The sequence below is a fragment of the Heliangelus exortis genome, chromosome 5, assembly GCF_036169615.1.
Source record: "Heliangelus exortis chromosome 5, bHelExo1.hap1, whole genome shotgun sequence".
NCBI classification, from domain to species: domain Eukaryota; kingdom Metazoa; phylum Chordata; class Aves; order Apodiformes; family Trochilidae; genus Heliangelus; species Heliangelus exortis.
The window spans coordinates 22,475,578-22,498,521 of NC_092426.1; the positions used below are offsets into that span (position 1 = coordinate 22,475,578).

General features: G+C 48.8%; 1 protein-coding gene across 1 annotated transcript; it reads left to right on the forward strand.

Annotated features, from left to right (window-relative positions):
- The first annotated feature begins 3,180 nt into the window (after positions 1-3,180).
- On the forward strand, positions 3,181-19,129 carry TGFB3 (transforming growth factor beta 3). The gene is made up of 7 exons (XM_071745951.1): positions 3,181-4,110; positions 9,614-9,777; positions 11,180-11,309; positions 12,844-12,951; positions 13,768-13,939; positions 14,505-14,658; positions 16,967-19,129. Exons 1-7 carry the CDS (start codon positions 3,396-3,398, stop codon positions 17,123-17,125), a joined length of 1,602 nt encoding a protein of 533 aa, XP_071602052.1. The 5' UTR covers positions 3,181-3,395; the 3' UTR covers positions 17,126-19,129.
- Positions 19,130-22,944: the final 3,815 nt, after the last annotated feature.

A 22,944-nucleotide genomic window follows, 5' to 3' on the forward strand; every position in this document is an offset into this window, starting at 1 on the left:
TGAATGGGTTCAGGTGTATTCATAGCTCTTGGTCTGCCTTACTTGTTCAGTTTTGTCCTCTCTATAAATCACACTGCTGCCACCCCCTCTTGACTGAACAGCAAGTATAAACCATGGAAGCATTCCTTTCATGGACAAGTTCTCACACCTAAGCATGGACTCTATCCATTTGGTTTCAACCCAAACCCAACCACACAGAATAGGACTAAAAGAGTCCCCCACTAGTGCTGTTTGCTGTTGATTAACCCTTCAGTGGATCTATGAATAGAGCTTGTGTCTGGCCCTCCTTCTACCCAAGAAAAAGCCGGGAGAGTCTGGGAAAGCAATCACACTTGAGCACTCCCACATGCTTCTGGTCCTAGGCCACCTTTAGAGTGAGGGCACACACGCATAGTTAAAGCTGCAACTATGGTGGAAAGCCTGCATGTAGCATGACTGTGGGAGAGAACAATGACCACCTTATTCAGAGCAGCCAAAGGTTTTGTTAAGCAGCTCTCTGGCAGCAGTAGGATTTATGCAATGCAGGGCAATTCTGGTAGCAACCAGTGACACAGCACTGTGCCTTTCTTCCTCACCCAGTCCTCACGCCAGGCAGCCAGCCAGAATCACAATTTCAATGTGGGCCAGTTCACTGAAAATGTTATGCTTCCACTGGGAAGCAAAGCACACAGTGAAGACCGCTGCTGCACCTTAAAGTATTTATCCCATTGCTAAGAGATTTTGGAGAAGGGAAATAACTGCAAATATTCTGCTATTTGTGCAGGTTCCAGGACAAAACCCCCAAACAATTGCAAAGCTTCAAACAAGAGGCTCCTCCCTCTGGAAGGGACTTTGATCAGCAGAAAAGGCCCACACGTTTGCATGTTGTAACTCAAGACTGTCAAACCCCAGTCAGGGTTGGTAAGTGTGAAATGATTACTATGATACTTGCACGCTCAGCTGCCCCATCAGGGTCCCCCTCAGCCCAGCTGGATTCCAGAGTGTCCAAGACATGCAACCTGTCAAGCTACTGCTGCTCACAGCCATCAGTGGCAGTTCCAGTGCCTGTCAGACCATGGAGCTTCTCCATCTTTTCGCAACATAGAAAGAACAATGCATGGAGCAGAAAGTGAGTGGCCCAATACTAGAACCAGCACCACACCTACATCCTTTTTCTTTGCTGTTATTTCCAAGCAATAAGTCCTCACTATCAACTCGAAACAGAAAAGTCTTCTCTCAGCCTCTAACAACCTTACATTTTGTAATACTGCATTTCATCCCATTGTTACCACCTCAGCCATGAGAAATGCCTGCCCCCTCCTATAGGATATCCCAGCTCTGTAGTCCTGTATTGACAATGCATCCCAGCTTTGGATAAGCAGCCAATTTCATTAGCACATCTATTTCAGCATGCCAAGATCATTAATGAAAACTGGGCCTGGGACCAGACACTGCAGAATTCCTCCTGTAATCTCTTAGAATTCCTGTCCTTATCTCCATCTTAACTAATAATTCACCATGCGGCACTGTAGCAAATGGATTACTTAAGTCCAAAGCAATCAGTTCTACCACATTTAGTGTGACCTCCAACCTAATGCAGAGTAGAAGAGGTCCCACAGCAGAATAGCATCCAGAATTAATTTCAGAAGTGCTTGGGGGAGCTCTAGAAACACCCATCTCAATCCACGTAAAAATATTCCATCGATAGTTAACAGCAGTGCTCAAACTTTGCACCTTACTCCAAGTCATGACTCTCCTGACATCATTGTAGAGCCACCAGATCTTGTTACATCTTTGTCTGCTCCATAAAAGAACCCAAATTCCTCTTCCCCAAGCCAATTGAGAGCAGCTCAGCCCTTGGTCTCCGCGGAGCTGCAGGGAACAGGGCCCACAGGGCAGCCAGCACCCCCAGCTGCCACATGGATCCATGACATGGGGGAGCCGCTGTCCTCGGACTCTGCAATTGTCTCTCAGCTTCAGACATGCAGGGTAAGGCTCACTACAGCCGAGCCCGGTGTCTGCAGCCATGGATCCGCTGTGCTTCTGTCAGTCAGCTCACTCTCCAGGCTTGGGGGCCACATGCCCTCCGGATTTGCTTCCCCAGCGGGCTCTGCCCAGCTCCCTTATTGCCTGCAGCCCGGCAGCAGCTGCCCCCAGTCAGGGCCGCCGGCTTCTTCTGCAGAGAAGCCACTGCTGTGGGCGGCTGTGCTGGCTCAGAAGGGCACAAAGCCACCACCGCCCCCGGACCTCCAGCCACCCTCCAGCCCAGGAGCGTTTGGCTCCACCTCTGGGAGCCCCCAGGGAAGCGCTCGGTGGTGGGGAGTCCCTGGGTAGCTGGGGCAGGGGCCAGGGGAGGGTGTCGGGAGCCTCTGGGCTCGACCAAGGGCAGGAAGGAGGGAGGCTGGTGTTGCAGGTGGCCGTGGTCCGGGCATGCTCCAGGAAAGAAGCCTGCACAAGTGCTGATCATGGATCTGAACCTCATCTGGGGCCAGCATGTGGCCCTAGCCCACTTTGAGGGCAGGGGATCCCTGAAGCAGCCCCTTCCCCTCAGCGAGGGCTGCCATGGCGGGGGACGCCTGTGCACTCCCTTGGCCACCCTTGCCTGCCCGCCACCTTCTCTTGGGCCCCGGAGCCGCGCAGGGTCCGCCAGCCCCAGCCCCAACGCCGTCCTGGGCCCCGCCGAAGCCCCTCTCCCGCAGCGCGGCGCTCGGCCCCTCCCTCTCTCGGAAAGAAACCACATCAGGAAAGTATTCGGGGTATTTTTAGCCGCTTTTTATGCGATTTCACAGCTGGAAACGGGAGGGGCCTCCCCGCGCCGCCCGCCAGCGCGCGGCGGACCACCGCGAAGGGCTCGTCCGCCGCCGCCTCCCCATCCCGCCGCTGCCGGGACGGTGCCAGCAGGGGGCACCCGCGCGCCGCCTCAGCGGTGCGGTGCGGCGGCCACGTCGGAGGGCGCGCGGGGCAGTCCCACCGCCGAAGGGCCCGAGACGAGGCGCGAGGGTCCCGGCGCCGCTGTCCGCGCTGGGGGCGACGGCGGGGCCGGGCCAGGCGGGGGGGCGGGTAGCGAGGGCTGCGCGGCTGCTGAAGCCATTAGCGCGGTGCTGCGGGTGAAGGCCGGGCTTGGAACTCCCTCCCCCGCCTGAGCCCCTTCCCGGGGACGTCATGGGAGGGAGGTATAAAATTTCAGCGGCGAGGCCGCAGGAGAGGCAGTGTGCGCGGGAGGGGCGGCGCGGCGCGGCGCCGGGTGGGCCGGTGCGGAGCGTAGCGGGCCAGTGCGCGGTCGGGGCACGGCGGCCGGCGGGGACAGCGGGCGGCCCGGCGGCGCTACTCCTGGCTGGGCGGGGGGCGCCACAGTGCCGCGCTCCCGGGGGTCGGGCACCGGGCGATGTAGGGCGCGGGGCCCGGCGGGGGCATGAATGGTGCAGCGAGAGGGGCGGGCGCCGCGCTCCCCCCGCGGCGGCGGGGCGGTGCGGGCCGCTGACACGTGCGGCGGCGCGGCGCGGCGGGGCGCCCCCGGCTCCGCGGGACGCGGGGCGGCGCATGGGGAAGGAGCCCGGCGCGGCGAGGCACGGCGCCTGCCGCTTCTCCTTGCGGAGCGCTGCCAGCTCTTCCTGGAAGTCCTGAGTCGCGCACGGCGCAGTGAGTTCATGCACCTCCTCGCCAAGCCTCAGCCTGCGGGATCTGGGGAGCCTGCCGCCAGCGCACCGCCCGGGCCCCCGCGCCCGTTCGCCGCAGCCTGGGGTTCTCTCCCGCGGGCACCCACCGCCGCCCCCTCGCACATGAAGATGTACGTGCAAAGGGCTCTGGTGCTGCTCTCTCTGCTGAGCTTCGCCACCGTGAGCCTCTCGCTGTCCTCCTGCACCACCTTGGACCTGGACCATATCAAGAAGAAGAGGGTGGAAGCCATCCGGGGGCAGATCCTGAGCAAGCTGCGGCTCACCAGTCCCCCGGAGACCATGGGGCCGGCCCATGTGCCCTACCAGATCCTTGCCCTCTATAACAGCACCCGGGAGCTGCTGGAGGAGATGGAGGAGGAGAAGGAGGAGAGCTGCTCTCAGGACAACACCGAGTCCGAATACTATGCCAAAGAGATCCATAAATTTGACATGATCCAGGGTCTCCCCGAGCACAGTAAGTGCTGGGCTGCCCCCTTGCCGGCCGGACTGCCGCGCCCGTGGGGCAGGCTGCCCGGGACCCCAGCCTCAGAGGAGGAGGGCCGGCTGGACGGGGCCGAGGGGCTCTGGGTCCCCGTGGCAGGCGCTGCTTCCCCGGTGGGGCGGGAGCGCGGAGGAGGGCGGGGGCCACCGCGGCGCGGGGCGCACGCCCCGGGGCCAGAGCCCGGGCGGGCGAGAGGACGGGGCGGGAGGCGTTCGGAGCACCGACGGGACGGCGAGGGGCATGGCGGCGAGCTGCCCCGCCGCAGGTGGAGGAGGTGGGCGCTGGCGGGGGGAGGTCGCGGGGTCCGGGAGCAGCATCGGCCCAATCCCCAAGGAGGGAGCCAAGCCTGTGTCTGCAGCCCTGACACCTGGGGAAGGTGGGGAAGGGAGGAGGGAAAGACGTGAGGTGGAAGGGCGGGCAACAGGAGAGAAGGCAGCTTGGGTTTGGAGGCGACTGCTGCGGACTGGGCTAGGAGAAGGCGCAGCTCTCGCGTTTGTGTGAGAGCAGGTACCCGGGCTCCTCCTTGCACAAGCTCCCCCGCTGCCGCAGAGATTGAGGCAACCTGTTTGGTCGGTGCAGCACCCGCATTGTCTGAAGAGAGGGTGGAGAGGCACTGAAAAGTCTGGTGCCTGGAGGACATTGAGGAGGGCGCTACTCGGGTAGTGTGAGGATTCAGAAAGGGTGGAAGCTAGCAGGGATGCTGAGCAGGTGCAAAGCAGACAGCGATGCAAAGGGGACCCCCAAGGGAACAGAAGCATTAAGGAAACATGACAGATGTTCAGCAGGTGTGGAGCAGATGAACAGGCCCAGATGCAGACACTAAACAGATTCAGGTGCAGAAGCTGAGCAGATGCAGATGCCAAGACAGAGACTGAGCAGACATGAACACCCAGCAGATTGCAGATGCTCAACAGATGTAGGCACAAGCAATCCTTTTTATCGGTGCTTAAGAAAATGGTGGTGGGCATGCAGTCATACCACCATCCAGGGTATCTTCCTGTGATATAGTGCAGCCTTAGGAACACAATTTGAATGACAGCAGTTCTGGGAGGAGCTGTGACTTGGTGGAGGCAGCCTCAGAATGCAGTTAGTCTGCCAGGCTTATGTTAATCTTGACATATGATGAGTTGGAATAAGAGCTACAATGTGGTAATGCAACAAATTTCACTTAATCTTTAGCAGACTGCACTCCATATGGTGATACGATTAGCTTGTAGCTGAGGAGACACTAAGACTTGTGGAACAGAAAGTGCTCAGAGTATAGCAGCTTACCCAAATTTCAACATTTTTTGCCTATTGAAGTGTTATTTGTGAAATTCTAAAAATACATAGGGAAACCAAGTCTCTGTTCTAAATAGTACAGCCACACTATGAACTGGTGTGTTTTGGGGAAGGAAGCTGAGAAAGCACAACGATGGGAAATGAAGTCAGAGGAATGGATTTGGATACAGTAGAAGGTGTAAAGAGTAATGAAGGCACATGGTGCACTAGAAGGAGCAGTGAGGAAGGACTGTGGGTTTGGATAAATTACTAGGGAAATGAATGAGTCTGTCCCATGTATCAGTAGGACACTAGGGAGAGATGCTAAGCAGCAGGTTCAGAAGACCTAGTGCTGAGATTGAATTCCTGAAAGTGGGAAGTGTAGGTTCCACCACACAGAGAAAGAGGGAACTTCAGAGTTGGGTCACACCAGAGAGCCTATCTCTAGACAAGCCACAGTGTCAAGAGACATGCTCCTTTTGAATGCTGGGGAGATTCATCGCTTACACCATGGCTGAATTTGGCCCTGGGTCTTCAGAAGTGGCTGATGTTCAACTTTCCCATGACTCTGTCACTGTGCCAGTTGGTGATCTCAGAGCATGCTCTAAGCCAAAGCCTGTCTCCTCTAGGGGGGGAAGGGGAGGACTGCTCCATTGAGGGAACTGCGAGGATTAGAGATGAGTCTGAAGTATGTGCACACACACACTCACACAAACTGCTCTAGCTCAATGCAAGTCACATGGGTCATTGACTCAGAGAACTCACCCTTCTCAAAGACTTGAAGCTCAAAAGTGAGGAGAGCTGAGAAGCAACAAAAGCATCAGGGAGAGCCCCATCCTTCTAGGAAGGAAGGGTATTAAGGACTGGGTACCCCATTGCTACTCTGATCTGATTAATGACTCACAGAATGGTCTTTTTGCTGTGCCTCTCAGGTATGTTACCTGAATTATAAGGGATTTCCAGAGAATAACTCACTCTTGACCAGCCAGTCACTTCAGGGTTCTCCTAAAACTCATGGTAATTCAGATCCCCTTAAGCACTGACTTAGTTTGCTGCAAGCTCAGACAGCATCTGTAAAGGTCCTGCAAATGGCTGTGCCTACTTTTTGAGGAAAAATAGATGCCATTTTCCAAGGGAGCTTGAGAGGAAAGGCAATTAAAGCCACAGGTCACTGGGGCTAAGTATGTCTTCCCTCCAGGCCTCCAGAAAGATCTATTTTTTCTTCAAAGTTATGCGTCTTTGGCATGAGACACCTTGAAGTACCAGTGGTATAATAGTGAAGCAGTACCTGCTCGCAGGCATCTGCCCTCCCTTGACATCAAACTCTTGACCACACAGTCATAAGCCTTCTGGGGACTTGCCAGAAACAGCAGCTGTGTAGGATTGGCAGCATGTAAAGAACCTGCACCTTGCTGAGAGCAGTGGTAGGAAGAGGGAAGGTCTCAAAAGAACCTGCTCACCCTATCATGTTGTCCATGCTAAGATGCTTCTGGTCTCATGGTTGGTGCAATCAGCAGCTCTGGTCTGACTGGGCTCCCCAGTAATAGCAGGGGCCCGCTGTGAGGATACAGCCTGTTGTGTCACACATAGGCTGGCATGAGTGCACAAGGTGTCACAGGTTCCCAGTCTCCAGGTTTGGTTTCAGTCACTGAGGGTTGTGGGCCAGAAGAGCTTACAGGAATATTGCCTCCAGGGTTTGTTCAGTGCTCGTAGTTTAGACACGTTTGGTTTCCAGTGTGCTAAACACACCTGAGCTGGGACTGGACCAAGTTCCCTTAAAAATCACTGTCTCCTTTGCCTACAAAAAGTGCCTTGCCTCAAAGCAATCATCCCAGGAGTGAGACCTGTATCTTGGACACCCCACTATGAGAAGCAGGGTCCAACCTCACAGTGTTCAGACTGAAACACAGAATGCAGCTCCATCTCCTGTTCACAGAAGGCTTGTTCCTAAGGTGTGAAGAGAACATGAAACTTCTTCTTAGGGAATGGAAGATAGCTATTACAGTTTCCACAAGAAAGATCTCCCAAGACACCAGCACCTTCCTGGTAAAATATGCAGAAAGAAGGTAATGTGGGGACAAGCAGGCAATATACAGTAGATACAGTAATCTCTGCCAGCATGGCAGTCTAACTTAACCAGAAATTTTAAGGATATCATAAACAATAAATTATTTTGTCTCTCATCTGCACTGTGGCTGTAGGACCAGATTTGCAGTCTTTAATTAGATTGTCAAAGAAAACACTGCTGCTGGAAACAGATACTGGGCTAGCCTGACCACTGGTCTGATCTAGAAAGGCATTTCTTATGACTACTGGGACACCCCTTGTGAACCAGCAGTTGGGTCAGAAACAAAGACAGGCTGTTAACAGCACTATTAATAGGGCTAGGAGTCCAAAACAGCTTAAAAGGGGCATTTAAACACAGTATCTGCCTAGGTTTAGGCTACACAGTAGTTCCCAATGCAAGACTTCAGCTAAAAGAATGCTGTTGGGCATTTAATGAGATAAGAGCTTATGTTTTCTGCTCTGTTTTTCTATGGCATTAAATCTACAACTGCTCACAGTGTCCTGTGCCACTCTGGGAAGTCCCCACAGTGTGTGTCCTTGTGAGACTTGGTGTATTCTTTACACTGCAGAGATTTTTGGGCTGTGCATACCTGTTCATGGCTACAATGTAGTGCGGTCTTCTGCAATTATCAAACATCCATCTCTTCAGTAGCAGCCAGAGACTTTTCTGGATGGGAAAGCTGCTCCATTCAGTAGTACAAATTACAAAGAAACCTCTAGTTAAAACCCAGTGTGTCATTAGCTTATTGAGTAAAAACTCAGCACCCTAAGAACCCATCCTTGTAAACTTTCAAGCTCCTGCTTGCTGAATCTGGGTGTAGCAAAAGACTGTGATTTTCATACAGTGAAGTGTATGAAAAGTGGAAGTGCAGTGTTGCTCAAAGGGGAATTTGGCATGGGGAGGTGAACCTCTGAGCTCAGAAGCTGTTTCCCTGGGGAGAGAGTGGTGGTGTTCTGAAGAGAGGGGCCAACTCCAGGAATGTAACTTGAAGGTTGCTTGAGCTAGGGATTCTAGCCTATTTGTCACAGGCTGCAACCGTGGTTGCACACAGGTAATATTTTTTTTCTTTCAGTATCTGTTTAAAAACAACTTAAGTATCAGGTGATATGAAAGCCCCATGTTGCATTGGACAGTAGTGAAGAGATCATATGAGAGGCTCTGTAGGGCTGCAAACAAACCTGCATGTGGGCATAGAGCTGGAGATGCTGTCTTCTCTGCAGGAAGCCTTAATGATGCTAGAGCCTGAGGGCTAACAGAGGTCAACAGGAGAGGAACAGCAATGACAGACTCTTCCATGAGACTAAAACGGTCACAATGAAGAGAGACTTGTTTTCTCTTGAAGACTCTGTTGTGGAACTCATAGCTTTTACCTTCTGTCTTTTGGGGCACCTGTGAAATGCCCAAAAAGGCACATCTGCTCAGCAGGCATACATCAATGCACAGAACTGCTGTTTTATTTCCTGCCCATATGCCTTATCTTCAGGCTTCTCAGCACTATTATTCCACCCTTGAACTCTAGATGTAGTACAGTTCATGAGTTCCTTCATAAGTAAGAAATTGTTTTAAACTCAGTTTGTTCAGTACATGCTGAATAGTCACTGCACTAAAAAGTCTTCTACACCTCCTGCTTTTTGGACACTTGTCAGGCTTTCATTCTAGATGACAATGTCAAGGTTTCTATAACAAAGATTCAGTGGCAATGGGAGCATCTCCTATGTGGCTTCAGGTCTCCAGCATGAGCAGAGTCACACCATCATTGCTATTTGGAATAGTCCCCACTAGTTCCAAGTGAGGTTGCCTTATTGCCTTGGCTGGGGCTGTAATTTTGGGTGCAGCAGACTCGTAAGTGTGAGTAACATGATTGTCAGAGTTAGCAGAAAGAATATTAGAAATACTGTGGTTGACCTCTACTGATTCTCTGACTTGTAGCATTGAAATAATGGTGGCAATAGTGGAAGTATCTTGCAAAATGTTGCAACGTGGACCAAATTTCAGTGAATTCTTCCTGGGCTATTTTTAGCTAGACAGTCATGCTTCACAGGTGGCAAGATGTTTGAATGACAGGCCTCTGCTGGAAAGCTTTGTCTCAAATGAGATCCTGCCCCTGTGACCTGTGGTTCTCAGTCTTTCCATCTTCCTTTCTCCTAGATGAGTTGGGCATTTGTCCGAAAGGTGTCACCTCCAATGTGTTCCGCTTTAATGTGTCCTCAGCAGAGAAGAACAGCACCAACTTGTTCCGGGCTGAGTTTCGGGTGCTGCGTGTGCCCAACCCAAGCTCTAAACGCAGCGAGCAGCGCATTGAGCTCTTCCAGGTGAGTATTTTCACCTTCCCCTGAGTGTGCCTGAGCCCAAAATAGCTTGGCTCCATAATGGTTGCCTCAATTGATATGTGCAGGGCCACAGAAGAAAGAAGAGTCCCATGCTGTATCCCAGGCTTCTTTCAGCATATGCAGTGACCTTTCTTTGCTTTTGCAGTGTGGTGCTGTCCTTTCCGCACTCAGAATGGCTTGATGCTCCAGGAATGCTGGCATGGTGCCCACTGCAGCTCTTTGTTGCACTGAGAAGGGGGTTGGAAGGGGAGCAATACAGATGGTGCTAATCCAAATGATGGACCTTTCTGTCTTGTCACTGATTTATTGGAAAAATAACGCTTGCCTTCAGCATTCCCTTCAGCAGCAGCTCCTTAGGGGTGCAGTTAATGGCACTGTTAATTCAGGTACTTATCTGGACTTTTGTTTGAATCCATAGACTCCCCAGGTAGAATAAGGTCTGGTTCAGGTTTGGAAGTGGTCTTAGGTTGGGCTGGACCACCCACCTGACCACCCAGTACAGTTAAGCATCCAGGCAGCACATTCCCACAGGCTGGTGTCCACTTTGCATTAAGAATGCAGCTAAAATTGCCCTGTGATCAGTACCTCTTGAGGTCTCCCTGGAATTCAGCTTCAAAGGTCAGAGCAGTTCTCCCCCAGATGACACAACTGACAAGGAAGCATCCCAGAGCTTCTCCATAGGTTCAGTGCTCAGTGGAGTGAACCTGGGGTCCTGCAGGAAGAAACACCTTGTGGAGGTGTTTGCTTGGAAGTGGGAGGCAATATCAGAGCACGGGGAGTGATCTCCAAACCTTTCCTAACTTATCAGCCCTGGTGTATTTTGGTAGAAGTTGAAGAGTGTAGGACACATGAAAATGCTGCACTGTAGAACCCTAGAGGATTGCTGGGCCCATTCAGTACCAAGTTCTATTGCCCACTGCTGGTTCTGCTCTGAAATCCAGATTGACATCCCACAAGTGTATACAGAAACAAAACGACTCATTAGCTCAATTGCTGTGTGCTTCTGCTTCTGGATATGTGCCCAGAAACAAGGATGAATTGAGAGAGGCGGGCTGCTTAGGACACAGCAGAAACATTTTTACTCACACTGTTTTTCCAGTTTATCCTGGATTTGCCAGAGTAAGAAATTAGGTTTGGAGCAGGGAACAGCTGGATTTAATGCATTTCCAAAGAAGAAGGTATTAAATGTTGTGTAGCTTCCTGGAGTTCAGGTTAGTTGTGAAGCATGTCCTGCTTGCCTGTGCCAGGGTATTCCTGGTGCCTTGCTTGCTGGGACCAACCTTCTGAATTAGTTTTTAGCAAGCTGTGGAATGAAAAAGAAAACCAAGACTGTCCCTTCCTTTTGTGTGGCACTGGCTGATTCTCCCTACCACTCCTGATACAGATCCTTCGGCCGGATGAGCACATAGCTAAGCAGCGCTACCTCAGTGGCAGGAATGTGCAGACACGGGGCTCCCCTGAGTGGCTGTCCTTCGATGTCACCGAGACCGTGCGTGAGTGGCTTCTGCACAGAGGTAGGTAGGGGTCTTAGCTGGACCAGGTGTCAAGGCACCCATAGAAATGTGAATCCATGTTGACAGGAGTCAGCATTGTTCCCCTTTCTGCAGGAGCTTGGCTTGTAAAGAGCTTTGTTCAGTCTGAGAAGTAACCTTGCCCCAGAGAGCTACCTCAGTGTGTGACATCTGATGGGTTCTCAGCTCTGTCCTGGAGTCCCCACTGTGTAGCTCTGTGTGCTGAGTCAGAAGGAGGATTTGTCCTCTAGAGAAGGAAATTGTTTTCACTGTGAGATGCTGGAACTTGTTTTAATTCTTTGATTCTAAGCCCAGAGGGGACCCCTCTGCTCATCTGCACTATAATCTGTAATACACAGAAAATGAGGGCTGTGCTGGTTTAATCTTCATGTGGACTAGAGCAAATCTAGGAGGGGAAAAAACAGCAAGGATCCTGGTTTCTTTAGCTGTGTACAGCTTGGCAGGTACAAAGGTGAGGAAATACCAGAGGCTGACACACCTAGACAGATGGAGGCTTTAGCACTGCAGAGAAATACCTCTGCCACCACTGGGCAGCCCAGCAGATACTTATGGGGCAGCTCCCAGCAAACACACAGACCCCATTCACAGCTGGAGCATAGGCATCGTGACTCACAGCTGGATTGGCCTCACAGATAGAAGCTGGGTGCCACTGAAAACTGGAATGCAGGTACTGGCAAGCAGCCACTCCCTGGAAGGGTAAGCTGTGAGCTTGTAGGCTCCTCCTTTTTCAAGCAATGTGTGTCCTGATGGCCTGAGTTCAGGGCTGGAACTGCAGCGAGCCCTGGGCAGGCACGCTAGCTGACAAGACATCAGAGTATACAGTGCTTAGGAAAAAAGGTGCTAGGCACCTTGTCAATGCCCCAGGGAGCCAGATGTTTTAATTCATGACAGAACATAAAAAAGGAGCTTTCATAAGAGCCTTCTGTTTCTTTAGTCAGGCCCACACAGCATGACTGGTCCAGGAAGTTATTATGAAAATAGACTTGCCTCTGGAAAGTCTCTGTGACTTTGACTGCTAGCAGTTCAACAAAACAGGAGGTTGCAGCTGCTGAGAAAAATTCTTCCAAAATTCTTCTTACTTGTCCATATCCAACTTGCTTATTTTCAGATCTCTCCTTCAGACTCTAATGAGAAGCCAGATAGTGGGCAGGTACTGAGGATGGCAAAGCTGATTTAACTCAGACACCACAAGCCAGCTCTTCAAAATAGTTGTTTTCCAGTAGAGCTCCTTGAAGCTCACAAATGCTTTTGGATGCTAAAAAATATAACGAGGAGCACCCTTCTCACCTACCCAGAAAGCTCCTTGTAGCAAGCACAGGTGAAGCCACAGCATTCAGCTTCCCTTTCTCTTTTCCAAAGCAGTTTCTGTTCCCCAATGCTGATAGCATCCCTGACTTTGAGACTGACCTATAAAGTCTAAGAGTTACTATAGTGCATGTCCTCAGTGAAACTCCCGTGCACCAGCAGCTGTCCCAGCTGATAAAGACTGTTTCTCACAATGTCATCTTCTTTGCAGAGTCCAACCTTGGCCTGGAAATTAGCATACACTGTCCTTGCCATACTTTTCAGCCCAATGGGGACATTTTGGAGAATTTGCATGAGGTCTTGGAGATCAAGTTCAAAGGTAGTAAAGAGATGGGTTAGGGGAGGTTGTTGGGGAAGGGAAAGCCTGAAGTACCTAAAGAAAAAATGAGATCTTACTTTGCATATTTGAGTATTTTACAATGTGTAACATTTAATTTAAAGCACAGTCATCTGCATTTGCATGGTTTTTATATGGGTATAGCCACTTTTTACATGGTTTAGAAATGTAAGAAAGTTAGTGCAGTCAGGTTGGGTTTGCATGAGTGTCTGCAGAAAAGAGTAATTTTGTATTTCCGTATCTCTCTGTGAAGTTCAACTTGATGGCTTCTCAGATTTCCATAGAGGCTCTGCTTTCCAGTTAGGGTGACTGAAACACAAGGAAGTCAGGCATCCTGTGTGAGGTGGCCCAGAGAGTCAGTGGCTTGGCTGGCCTAAGAACTAGGAACCTCCTGGCTAGCAGCCCTGGGCTGCAGCCACTGGCCCCCACAGGCTCCATTTCTGAGGCTGTTCTGCAGCGTGCCAATGATCTGACATCTTCTTTAAACCATTAATCTTCCTGCCTGTCCTGGGACTGGAGCCAGGAGAGAGTGGGATGGATTAATGGCCCCACCAGCAGTTTGCAAATGGTAAAACAGGTGGCCCATAAGCCTCTATTTCAGGCCTGAAGCAGATAGATTCACCAGGAGTAAAGAGGTCCCTGTGTGGGAAGAAATGCCAGAGTAAGTGGTCATGGTGCCTGCATCTTTTCACCCTGGTTGAAGGGCAAGCGTAAGAATGTTAAATGCTCTGTAAAGTCTTGTTGCATCATCCACTTTGACACTGATTTCCTCTTTGTGGACCCTGTTTTTCTCTTAAGGCATTGACAGTGAGGATGACTATGGCCGTGGGGACTTGGGGCGCTTGAAGAAGCAGAAAGACTTGCATAATCCCCACCTCATCTTGATGATGTTACCCCCACACCGTCTGGAGAGCCCATCCTTGGGAGGCCAGAGAAAGAAACGAGCCCTGGATACCAACTACTGTTTCCGGTGAGGGAGAACCCTGCCTGGAGTGACCAGGTCCCATGCCTGAGTTGGACAGGTCTGGCAGGACTCCAATGCCACCACAAAAGGCAAAGCCCATTAAGGGTTTTGTGGATCACCCTGGTGCCACAGGGGTTACATAAGTAGCACAGCTCAGCCAGCTGCTCCTTGGGGTGTCCAAGGGGATGCTGGCCAGCTCAGCAGAGTCACTGTGCACTTCTGATGAGCCACTGCCTAGGAGGAGACCTGCAAGCGACTTTGTGCAGCACAGCGTGGGCAGGGACCCACAGCAGCCCCCTCCTGGCTCCAGGTGCCAGAGAGCAGCCAGGTGCTGCCGTGGGTGAGTGGGGTGCTGCCTCCTTGGGCCAGTGGCCAAACCAGCAGTCAGAAGCAGTGTCCTTGCCAGCCTGCTGAGCTGGCACTGCTGGCCTGTGCTGATGGTCTCCACTTGACGCAGACAAGCACCACATCCCACAGGGTGCTGCTGGTACTCGTCCTTCTGCTCAGAAAGCTTCATGCAATCATATACAAGGCCTCTCTTTGGAATCACTGTTTCCATACTGAATTTCAGGAACCTGGAGGAGAACTGCTGCGTGCGTCCTCTGTACATTGACTTCCGACAAGACCTTGGCTGGAAATGGGTCCATGAGCCTAAGGGCTACTTCGCTAACTTTTGTTCTGGACCTTGTCCGTACCTCCGCAGCGCAGATACCACTCACAGCACGGTATGTTCAGTATATATTATCCTGTCAAAGACTCCCCCTCCCCCCTAAGTCTGATTGTATCCTGTCTGAAGAGCAGCAAAAGCAGCTCAGATAAATACTTGTGAAAAACCATCCAAGGAAACTGCAGAAAAGTCTAGGTGGTGCAGCAGGGAAAATATGATTCCTTTGGAGTAAATACTGCATCCATGCTTCCGGACAGATGTTAAGGAGGAAGAGGATGCTGTCTCTTGGTTAAGATGGGCAACAGCAGGTTTTAGGGTACTTTTTCAGAAGTGGTCAGATTAATTAACAGAGAATTTTTCATGTGAAATGTCAACTCTGGTAATTACCTTTTCCCCAGATTTCTCCTGCAGTTTGCACTAGAGAGGATTTTTTCTCTTCTCTGTGCCAGGTTGTCAAGCAAAAGTGTTGTGCCATAGCATGCAGCGGCCATCTTTCAGGGGCAGCTGTACATAACCAGAGGTGAACACAGCCATGCAGTCAGCTCTCTTTCCTGCACAGGCATTCTTCCCAGCTTTATGAATCTCACCTTACCTGGGGCAGAGAGGAGCCTGCTAGGCAGTGAAATTTGTGTAAAAACCGGCAGAAAGCAAATGTCTTCAGACAAGTTACACATGACCTCTGTTTAACATAAGTACACTCATCAGTCTTTGAGGAAAATACCACCTGAGCATGGATGCTATCTAGAGTGAAATTAAAAACAGCAATAGAAAAGCACAGACATGGGAGAAGTACCCAGCTAAGAAGGAGGCAGTCCATCACTGAAGCAAGAAAAGCCAGAGGAAAATCCTATGATTCTGTGTACAGAAAAGGCAGCACTCCAGACAATGGAACAGGTCACTAGCAACTTAGCTTCAGGTTTTGCTAAAAAGTTACTGGAAAAATCAGATTTTGGCTGAAGAACATAACTAGGTAAAAATGATACTGCAGAAAAGATGCAAACATTTTCTTGACAGCTTTAGAGTATATACAGCAGCAAGGTGTGCTCAAGCTCAAGGACTAATATTGGTGGGAACAATTCATCTGTGGGAATGAGGGAGTGAACAGATGCTGGGCATTAAGCACAAGACAAAGCAAGGGAATGAGCAGCTTTGAAAGAGTAATGGGCATGTAGCTTTACCATCTGGTTGTCCTGAGAAGCTCTCTAGTAGATAACTGGACTGAATCAGCATGAGAGAAAGGAGACTTTAGAATGGATCTTAATGTTCTTTTCTTGAGCAAGAAAGGAAATGATCAAGCGCTAAGGTCAACTGAGTGATACAAGAAACTTTGAGAACAATCTAGCTGCTGATAGCTTGCCAGCACCACCTAGGAAAAACACAGTGAAAAGATTTCTCTCGTCTGTTTAACCTACTGTCACTGTTGAGTAGAGCATCTCCAGAGCACATGGTACAGCCAGGGCTACTTTGCTTAGTATTCCACAAACCTTCTACCAGAATGACTGTGATTACACAGATCTGGATGATAGGACAGGCTGTTTCCTCAGCACATCTCATGCCCAAAGACTGTAAAGAAGTTGAAAGACAATCGGCCTGACTCTGTCGTTTATACCAGATAAGCACTAATGAGACCACAGTAGTGCAGGTTAGATCATGTTTTGGCCCCACAACTCAAGTTGCACACTGCTGAGAAGTGGCCACCTCTGGTGAGAAACGTGGTAACTGGTCTGTAGCGGTTACGTGGCTGAAGTGTACAGTCATCTGTGGGCTCAGGCCAGCTGGGAGGAGGAATCCAGTGGGGTCCCACAGGACACTTTCCTGGCTTCAGCGTTATAGTGTAATGATTTGGAGGATGGAGTGGAGGGAGAAGGCATCAGACAGTTCCAAAGCTGGGAGGGAATTGTGGCTATTCAGGAGGATTGGCATCTGTCCAGTGCTATCTAGAGATGTTGGTTGAAATAAGCAGCAGTGATGTTCTTCTGGTTTCTTTAATAAAACCCAAGATAACATGGCCCCAGGCTGGTTACACCCAGCCTTGTTAAAAGCAAAAATTCTTACACTATCCACCATACCCAATTAAAGATGAAAGGAGGCAACTGTTCGCACTCCTCCAACCCTTAGGCATCAGACATAGAGCAAGGCTACTATAACTACAAAAGGTCTTAAAAAGTGAGGGCAGGGCAGGTGAGACTCTGTAGAAGCAGGCCATGATCAGGAATTGACAGGGGCATATTACTTGCCTCAGGGAAATACTCTCAGATGAGCACAGTCTGAACACCTAGAGACCTATGGCTTTGCAGTCCCCTCCTGTCCTCAGCCAAATTCACGGTATTCCTGGCTGTGTCACCACATTTGCTTTGTTTCTGCAGGTGTTGGGCTTATACAACACACTGAACCCTGAGGCATCTGCTTCGCCCTGCTGTGTTCCGCAGGACCTGGAGCCACTCACTATCTTGTACTATGTCGGGAGGACCCCTAAAGTGGAGCAGCTCTCCAACATGGTGGTGAAATCCTGCAAGTGCAGCTGAAAGGCACCCTGGCCCACCCAAAGCCAAGATAAACTGTCGTCACCCACTCTCCCGCTCCCAGGCTAACACAAAAGGAACGGGGGGTCAGAGACTACGCATGCTGAGGGCCAAGTGCCAAACTCTATGGCTTAGGTCTGGCAGCCCTTGGGGATCTCTTCTGGAACATTTCTTGGTCTTGTTGGCAGTGTCACATTCCTTCTGGGAATTACTTTAGTGACACAAAGGCCACACTCTCCAAAATTGTTGGACAGTTGGTGTGGAAGAGAAGGATAAGTGTGGAAGAACTGATGTGTATTTGAATGCTGGATGGTTGAGCTGGGAAAGGGAGGAATGCAAAAAGAGCAGGTGAAAGGGGGAATGGAAATGGGGAAATGTTTTCTAGTCTAGCTTAAGATATCCTAGGACCTCATCCATTCCTAGTGGCCTGAAGAATTAAAAGTTTCCCCTGTGGGAGGAAACCCTGTATGTTTCTTCAGAGAAAGAAAATGCAACAAGAAAGGAAGCTGCTGAGAGAAGAAATGTTCAGAGATACACTTATACTTCTGTTCCTCAGAGCTGTGATCCAGGAGTCCTGCAACTGAAACTCTGTCTGCCAAATCTGTAAGTTCAGTTGGCAGATCCTGGCCTTTGGTTTCTGAATGCAAACTGTAAGGCTCCCAGCCAGCCTGCTGAGGGTGGGCAAATACAAGAAAAGAGGGTGCAGAGACCAGTTTCAGAGGGACTGATGTCTCCATTCAGCTCTTTTCCCTTCCTGGAGTTTCTGAGAGATTTCTGGGTCAGGACAGGAGCAGTATCTGTGGGCTCCTGAATATTGAGCCCATTTATTCATGAGCTGATACACCCAGAAGACCACTTGTCTGTTGTGGTTTGTGAGGTGCTTTGGGGTGTTCTGCACCTGTTCTGCACAACGACCAGAATATGACCCAGGCCTCACCTGCTAAGACTTAAAAAATAGTAATCTCAAAAACATTGTAAAAAATAAATATATGGGGGGAGATGCTCTTTTTCTTCACAAGCAAGTTGTTAGTTGGAGGATTAGATGGTTCGCCATTTTAAAATTACTACTGCTGTGACATATTCACTCAGTCTAAAATCTTTCCCCTTTCCAAAATACCTCCTCGTGGGACAGATAGAATGTAGGTCAGCCAGAGAGCCCCAGAATGGAAATTCCTTGGTACCCTCAAACTGCCTGATGTTTATGTGTCCTGTCCTGCCCTAGTGCTTCAGACATACACATCACCTCTGACATCTGCTTTTGATAGATTCATATGAAGCTTCCTTCAGATACCAAATGCTTCCAACAATACTGTTCAAATAACCAAGGCAGAGCCGTTGCCACAGCTGACCAATGTCCTATGTCCATTTGAATACACAGTCTGCTAGTACAGACTTGTACATATACCTTTTCTTCCCAGAAAAGAAATCAGGAAAGAAATCAGTGCCCAGGAAAGAAATCAGTAGATTTTCTTAAGGAAAGTACAGGCCTTTTCAGCCACCTATGGATACTTCCATAGGTAAAAATCTCTGGTACCTGCATGCCATACAAGATGCAGAGGCTGCCTCTCTGGAACAGGTTGCTCAGGGAGGTTATCGATGTCCCCTTCCTGGAAGTGTTGAAGGCCAAGTTAGATGGGGCTTTGAGCAACCTGGTCTAGTGGAAAGTGTTACTGCCTATGCAGGGGGGTTGGCACTAGGTGATCTTTTAAATCCCTTCCAACTCAAACCATTCTTTGAGTCTGTGATTCTCTGACTTTCTAAACCACAACTAGTCACAGTTTAAGAGAAAACAGATGTTCCTCCCTGACCCCTTTCCAATTCCTTGTCCCAAGAAACTGCAGGTAAAATGACATCTAGCTAGTGAGTAGTTGTGGCCAGGGCTCTCTGTGATTAGCTCAGAATTCAGCTTTTCCATCAAGCCCGTCAAGATAATGGCTGTTTCCATATGCCTCACATGAGGCTGCCATAACATGTACTCTCAAACCTCTTAATAAACAGTAAACAACCCTTTCTGCACCATCACCAGCTGACTAGAGGTTAGCAAGGGTGGGTCAGAGGAGGGAGCACATCAACCTGTGTGACATGCTTGCTCAGGCACACGTGCTCTGAGAGAGGCTGTTGCCAATGCTTAGCTTCATCCCTTTCTTCTCTGGGGATCCCTGACCTGTCATCAGTGTGAAAGGTGTAGCTCTGATCAGTCCTGCTGCACTAAAGTGTTACTGTGCCCTCTACAGCTCTCCATGCCCAATCTTTCCCCTGCCTGCGCAAGGAGGGAGCAAGTTAACACTACAACTACACTACCTTGCTGATAGGCCAGAAATTCAGTGGTTGCACTGTGGGGTGGGGGGAAATCCAGATGCCAGTTGGCATAAGAATTCTGATCTCCCTTTAACAGCAGATCCTGGGGAGGTTTTGGTTTACAAGTTGTAGGTTGTTAGGTCATTCTTTCTCCTGAGCCCTGGGCTGGCTCTGCTACCCATGCAGTTAAAGTGCTTTCCTTTCTAGAAGGAGGAGGACCTGCAAAAAGCTGAACTAGAACACTTGCACAGGTCACAGTCCTGCTTAGCACCTGGAGCACATCAAAACCAACCATGGACTAACCCTGAAAAGCCCATTGAGATGGGTCTCTCTTACTAGCCCTTGTTCACTATTGTCCTCTGGCAGGGAGGGGTGGCAGAAGGATCAAGCCATTTGTCTTCTGGAAAGGAGGCAAAATAGAAATGGAAAATTCATAAAGAGGAAGTCCAGCCTTCCATTTTCCTAGCAACATCGGAGACTGATTTGTGAAAGAGTATCAGAAGTAATTTTCTTACAATTAAAATAGCTCTTCTAGAGGTGTTTTAGCTATAATTCAGCAACAATCTACATGGGGTTAATAACAGATTGAATACTCGTGGGCACAGTCTTAGCAAAACATTTCAGGGTGCTGCTGTGAGAAGGCAGAGAGCAGCTCTCTATATGCTAGTACTAGCTGGCAAATTGAGGAAGACAATGGGAAAGAAAAGTGGAATCTTCACTGCCAACATTGAATACAGCTTCCAACAATTCCCTTTTGTCGTTTGAAGGAACAAACAAAAGCTGCTGAAAACAATCCCAGCACACTTTGTCTCTCTAACAAAGATCAGTGGTTAGTGTGAAAAAAACCTATTCTGCACTACCATAAGGCAGATCCTACACAGATGATGCAGATAGTAATTTCTTCTCTTCAACATACGCTTTTAGCATGCAAAAGGCCTAGACCTGAACTTGGAACACCTTGTTTTTCAGGCTGTAATGCACTGTGCATCTCTGCAAGGAACACTGCTTCAGCAAGTACAAGAATGTATACTGGTATTTCAGCAAAGAAAAGTCTTTTGTTTCCTGGTCTATGGGTTGGATGGTCTCCAGCTATCTCACTGCACTTATAAAAAGCTGCAGCATAACTCCATGACCACTGTGTGAACTGTGATATGCAGCTTGGTGTTTCACCTTTCCATAACCAACAGTCATCAATGCACATAGTAACAAGATGGATGTGTCCAAAAGTAATAAAAGATGCAAACACACATACCTGTCTACTCCTCTGGCAACTTCATAGCTCTGTTCTGGCCTGTTCTGTGATGTCTCATGTCTCTCTTGTAGATACCAAATTGCCATTCTCTCTGTTTACACATCCTTTCCTTATCTTCCTATGCTGCTCTGAAGCTTTTCTTATGTATCATCATAAGCTGTTTCTTATGTGTCATCATTAGAGCAGAAATACAGGAGGTCTCCAGGCTTCACTTTGTAAACGAGATCACTACAGCCATGACAGAAAAAGATCCATTCCGATGTCTGACCAGGCAGGCATATGAAGCAGTCTTCAATATGGGCCAGGCAGGGCAAGTTCAGTACCACAGGGTGAGCAGGATGCAGTTATTGGACCAGTGCCATTGTGCAAAAAAGGTTTCTTGCTCATTACAAGTGTTTCTAGTGGCATGCAGAACATCATCTCTATAGCACTAGGCTGTCTTCTCTTGAAAGGGAATGAAAACAATCAAGAAAATACAGTTTCCAACACCTATGGAGCACACCTATGGAGCCAACAGTGTGATATCTACATACTTGTATAACTAGACTGTTTTGTGGTACTGCAAAAAATGGATGGTTGTATGGGCTGCCTATAACCTACATTAATCGTGGTTTAGCGTAACAGCAATTTGGATTCAGTGTGAGGAAGAAAACCTGCCTTCCAAATCTTTAAAAATAATCTCTTGATTTTTTTTTTTAACATTCAAAATCACTAGAATATATTGGTCAAAAGTGATATAAAAGTAATAAATAACATGCATTTTAGGATGTTTAGTAAAAGCATATCTGGACTTCCAGTCCTCAGCTTTACAAATATTTTCTTTTGTATACAGGGAAGTCATTTAAGCCCTGGTTTATTTTTGATGCAGCTCCAGAAGTGACAGATGGAAGCAACTAAGGTCAGTGTCGTTTGTCCTCTCTTGAAGAGAGACTTCAGATGCCCTGTACAAATGCAAGATCCTTTATCGTGCAACAAGTCAACATCAAAGAGATGAGACAATTTTACTCATTGGGAAATACCTCGTCTTAGAAATTAATTCAGATACATAAACAAGAAATACAGCAAATGAAAACTGCTGATTAATGGTTGCCAGTATCTTACTTCTCTAAATGAAAGCAGTGCATTTGAGATGCTAATTATGCCCCTAATTTCAGAATGAATATGGTATGCTACTTTGGATGTCACAATGTGTTTCCGGGAAAGACACATTTCAAAAATTACAGACCTGTTACTCAGCTGCTTTTAGAACATTCTTAACTAGAGCCAGGTTTCATAGGGAAGAAGGCAGAGATGGTCTGAAGGCATGCAAGCAAGCAGCTTGGGCTTTTCCAGTACTGGGCTATGATTTAATGGAAAATACGCTTAGGAATAAGGACCTTTGTATCTAGTAAAGAATAGAAGCTTCTTTACAGCTGTGGTTTATGGCAAAAAAAACCCCCAACACATTATTGGTTTCCCACATCCTGCAGACTTGGCAAACAACTTTCAGGCAGAAACTCTGTCCCCTTTGGTCTATGCTGGCACTGTTGAATTATAACAAGGAATACCAGTCTTTCAAGTGGTTATCTTCTGAAGACAAAGATTTATTTCACTCCCTTTCAAGGGGGTAGTGGTCTTTGTTCAGAGTGATATTCTTTGTCTCTCATTCCATGTAGTTGCCTAGGCAAGATGATACTTCATTGCTGTCCACAGAGACCCATGCAAGAAATAATTACAAGTAGGAGTTATGCATGTTGAAGAAAGCAAAGGTGACTTCCTTTTCTGGTCTGCCAACACTCAGACATTTCTCACTGGCTGTTTACAGATATTCATTCATCACACAGAGAGAAATCATCATGATGCATTATAATAATATATCATGGCCAGTGCCTGTACATCATTTGATGAAAGAAGCCATCTGGGTCATATCAAACCAGAGATTTCCTGCCATTCCTTAGGAAGGATTTCTTTTTTTTTCCTTAAGTTATTATCCTCTTCAGGAAGCAGACAAAACAAAGATTTGCTGTGCAGCCAGGGGCAAATCTAACAGGATTTGTGCAATGCATATAGTGTAATGACTGGAGAATGTCTTGGTAATCATGTTCTGGTTCTCCCTTGAAATTAAATCTTTTGATCTTTTTGAAGTGCTGAAACCTTCTTACAGGTAGACATGAGATGCTTGCAGATGCTTGGGTGATTTCCACTGTTCTTGAGGATTTTTAAGAAACTCCAGTTGTGTGGGAAAGCAGTAGCATAGTAGCCTGACTAGCAAGAAGAGTCTCTGGAAGACACA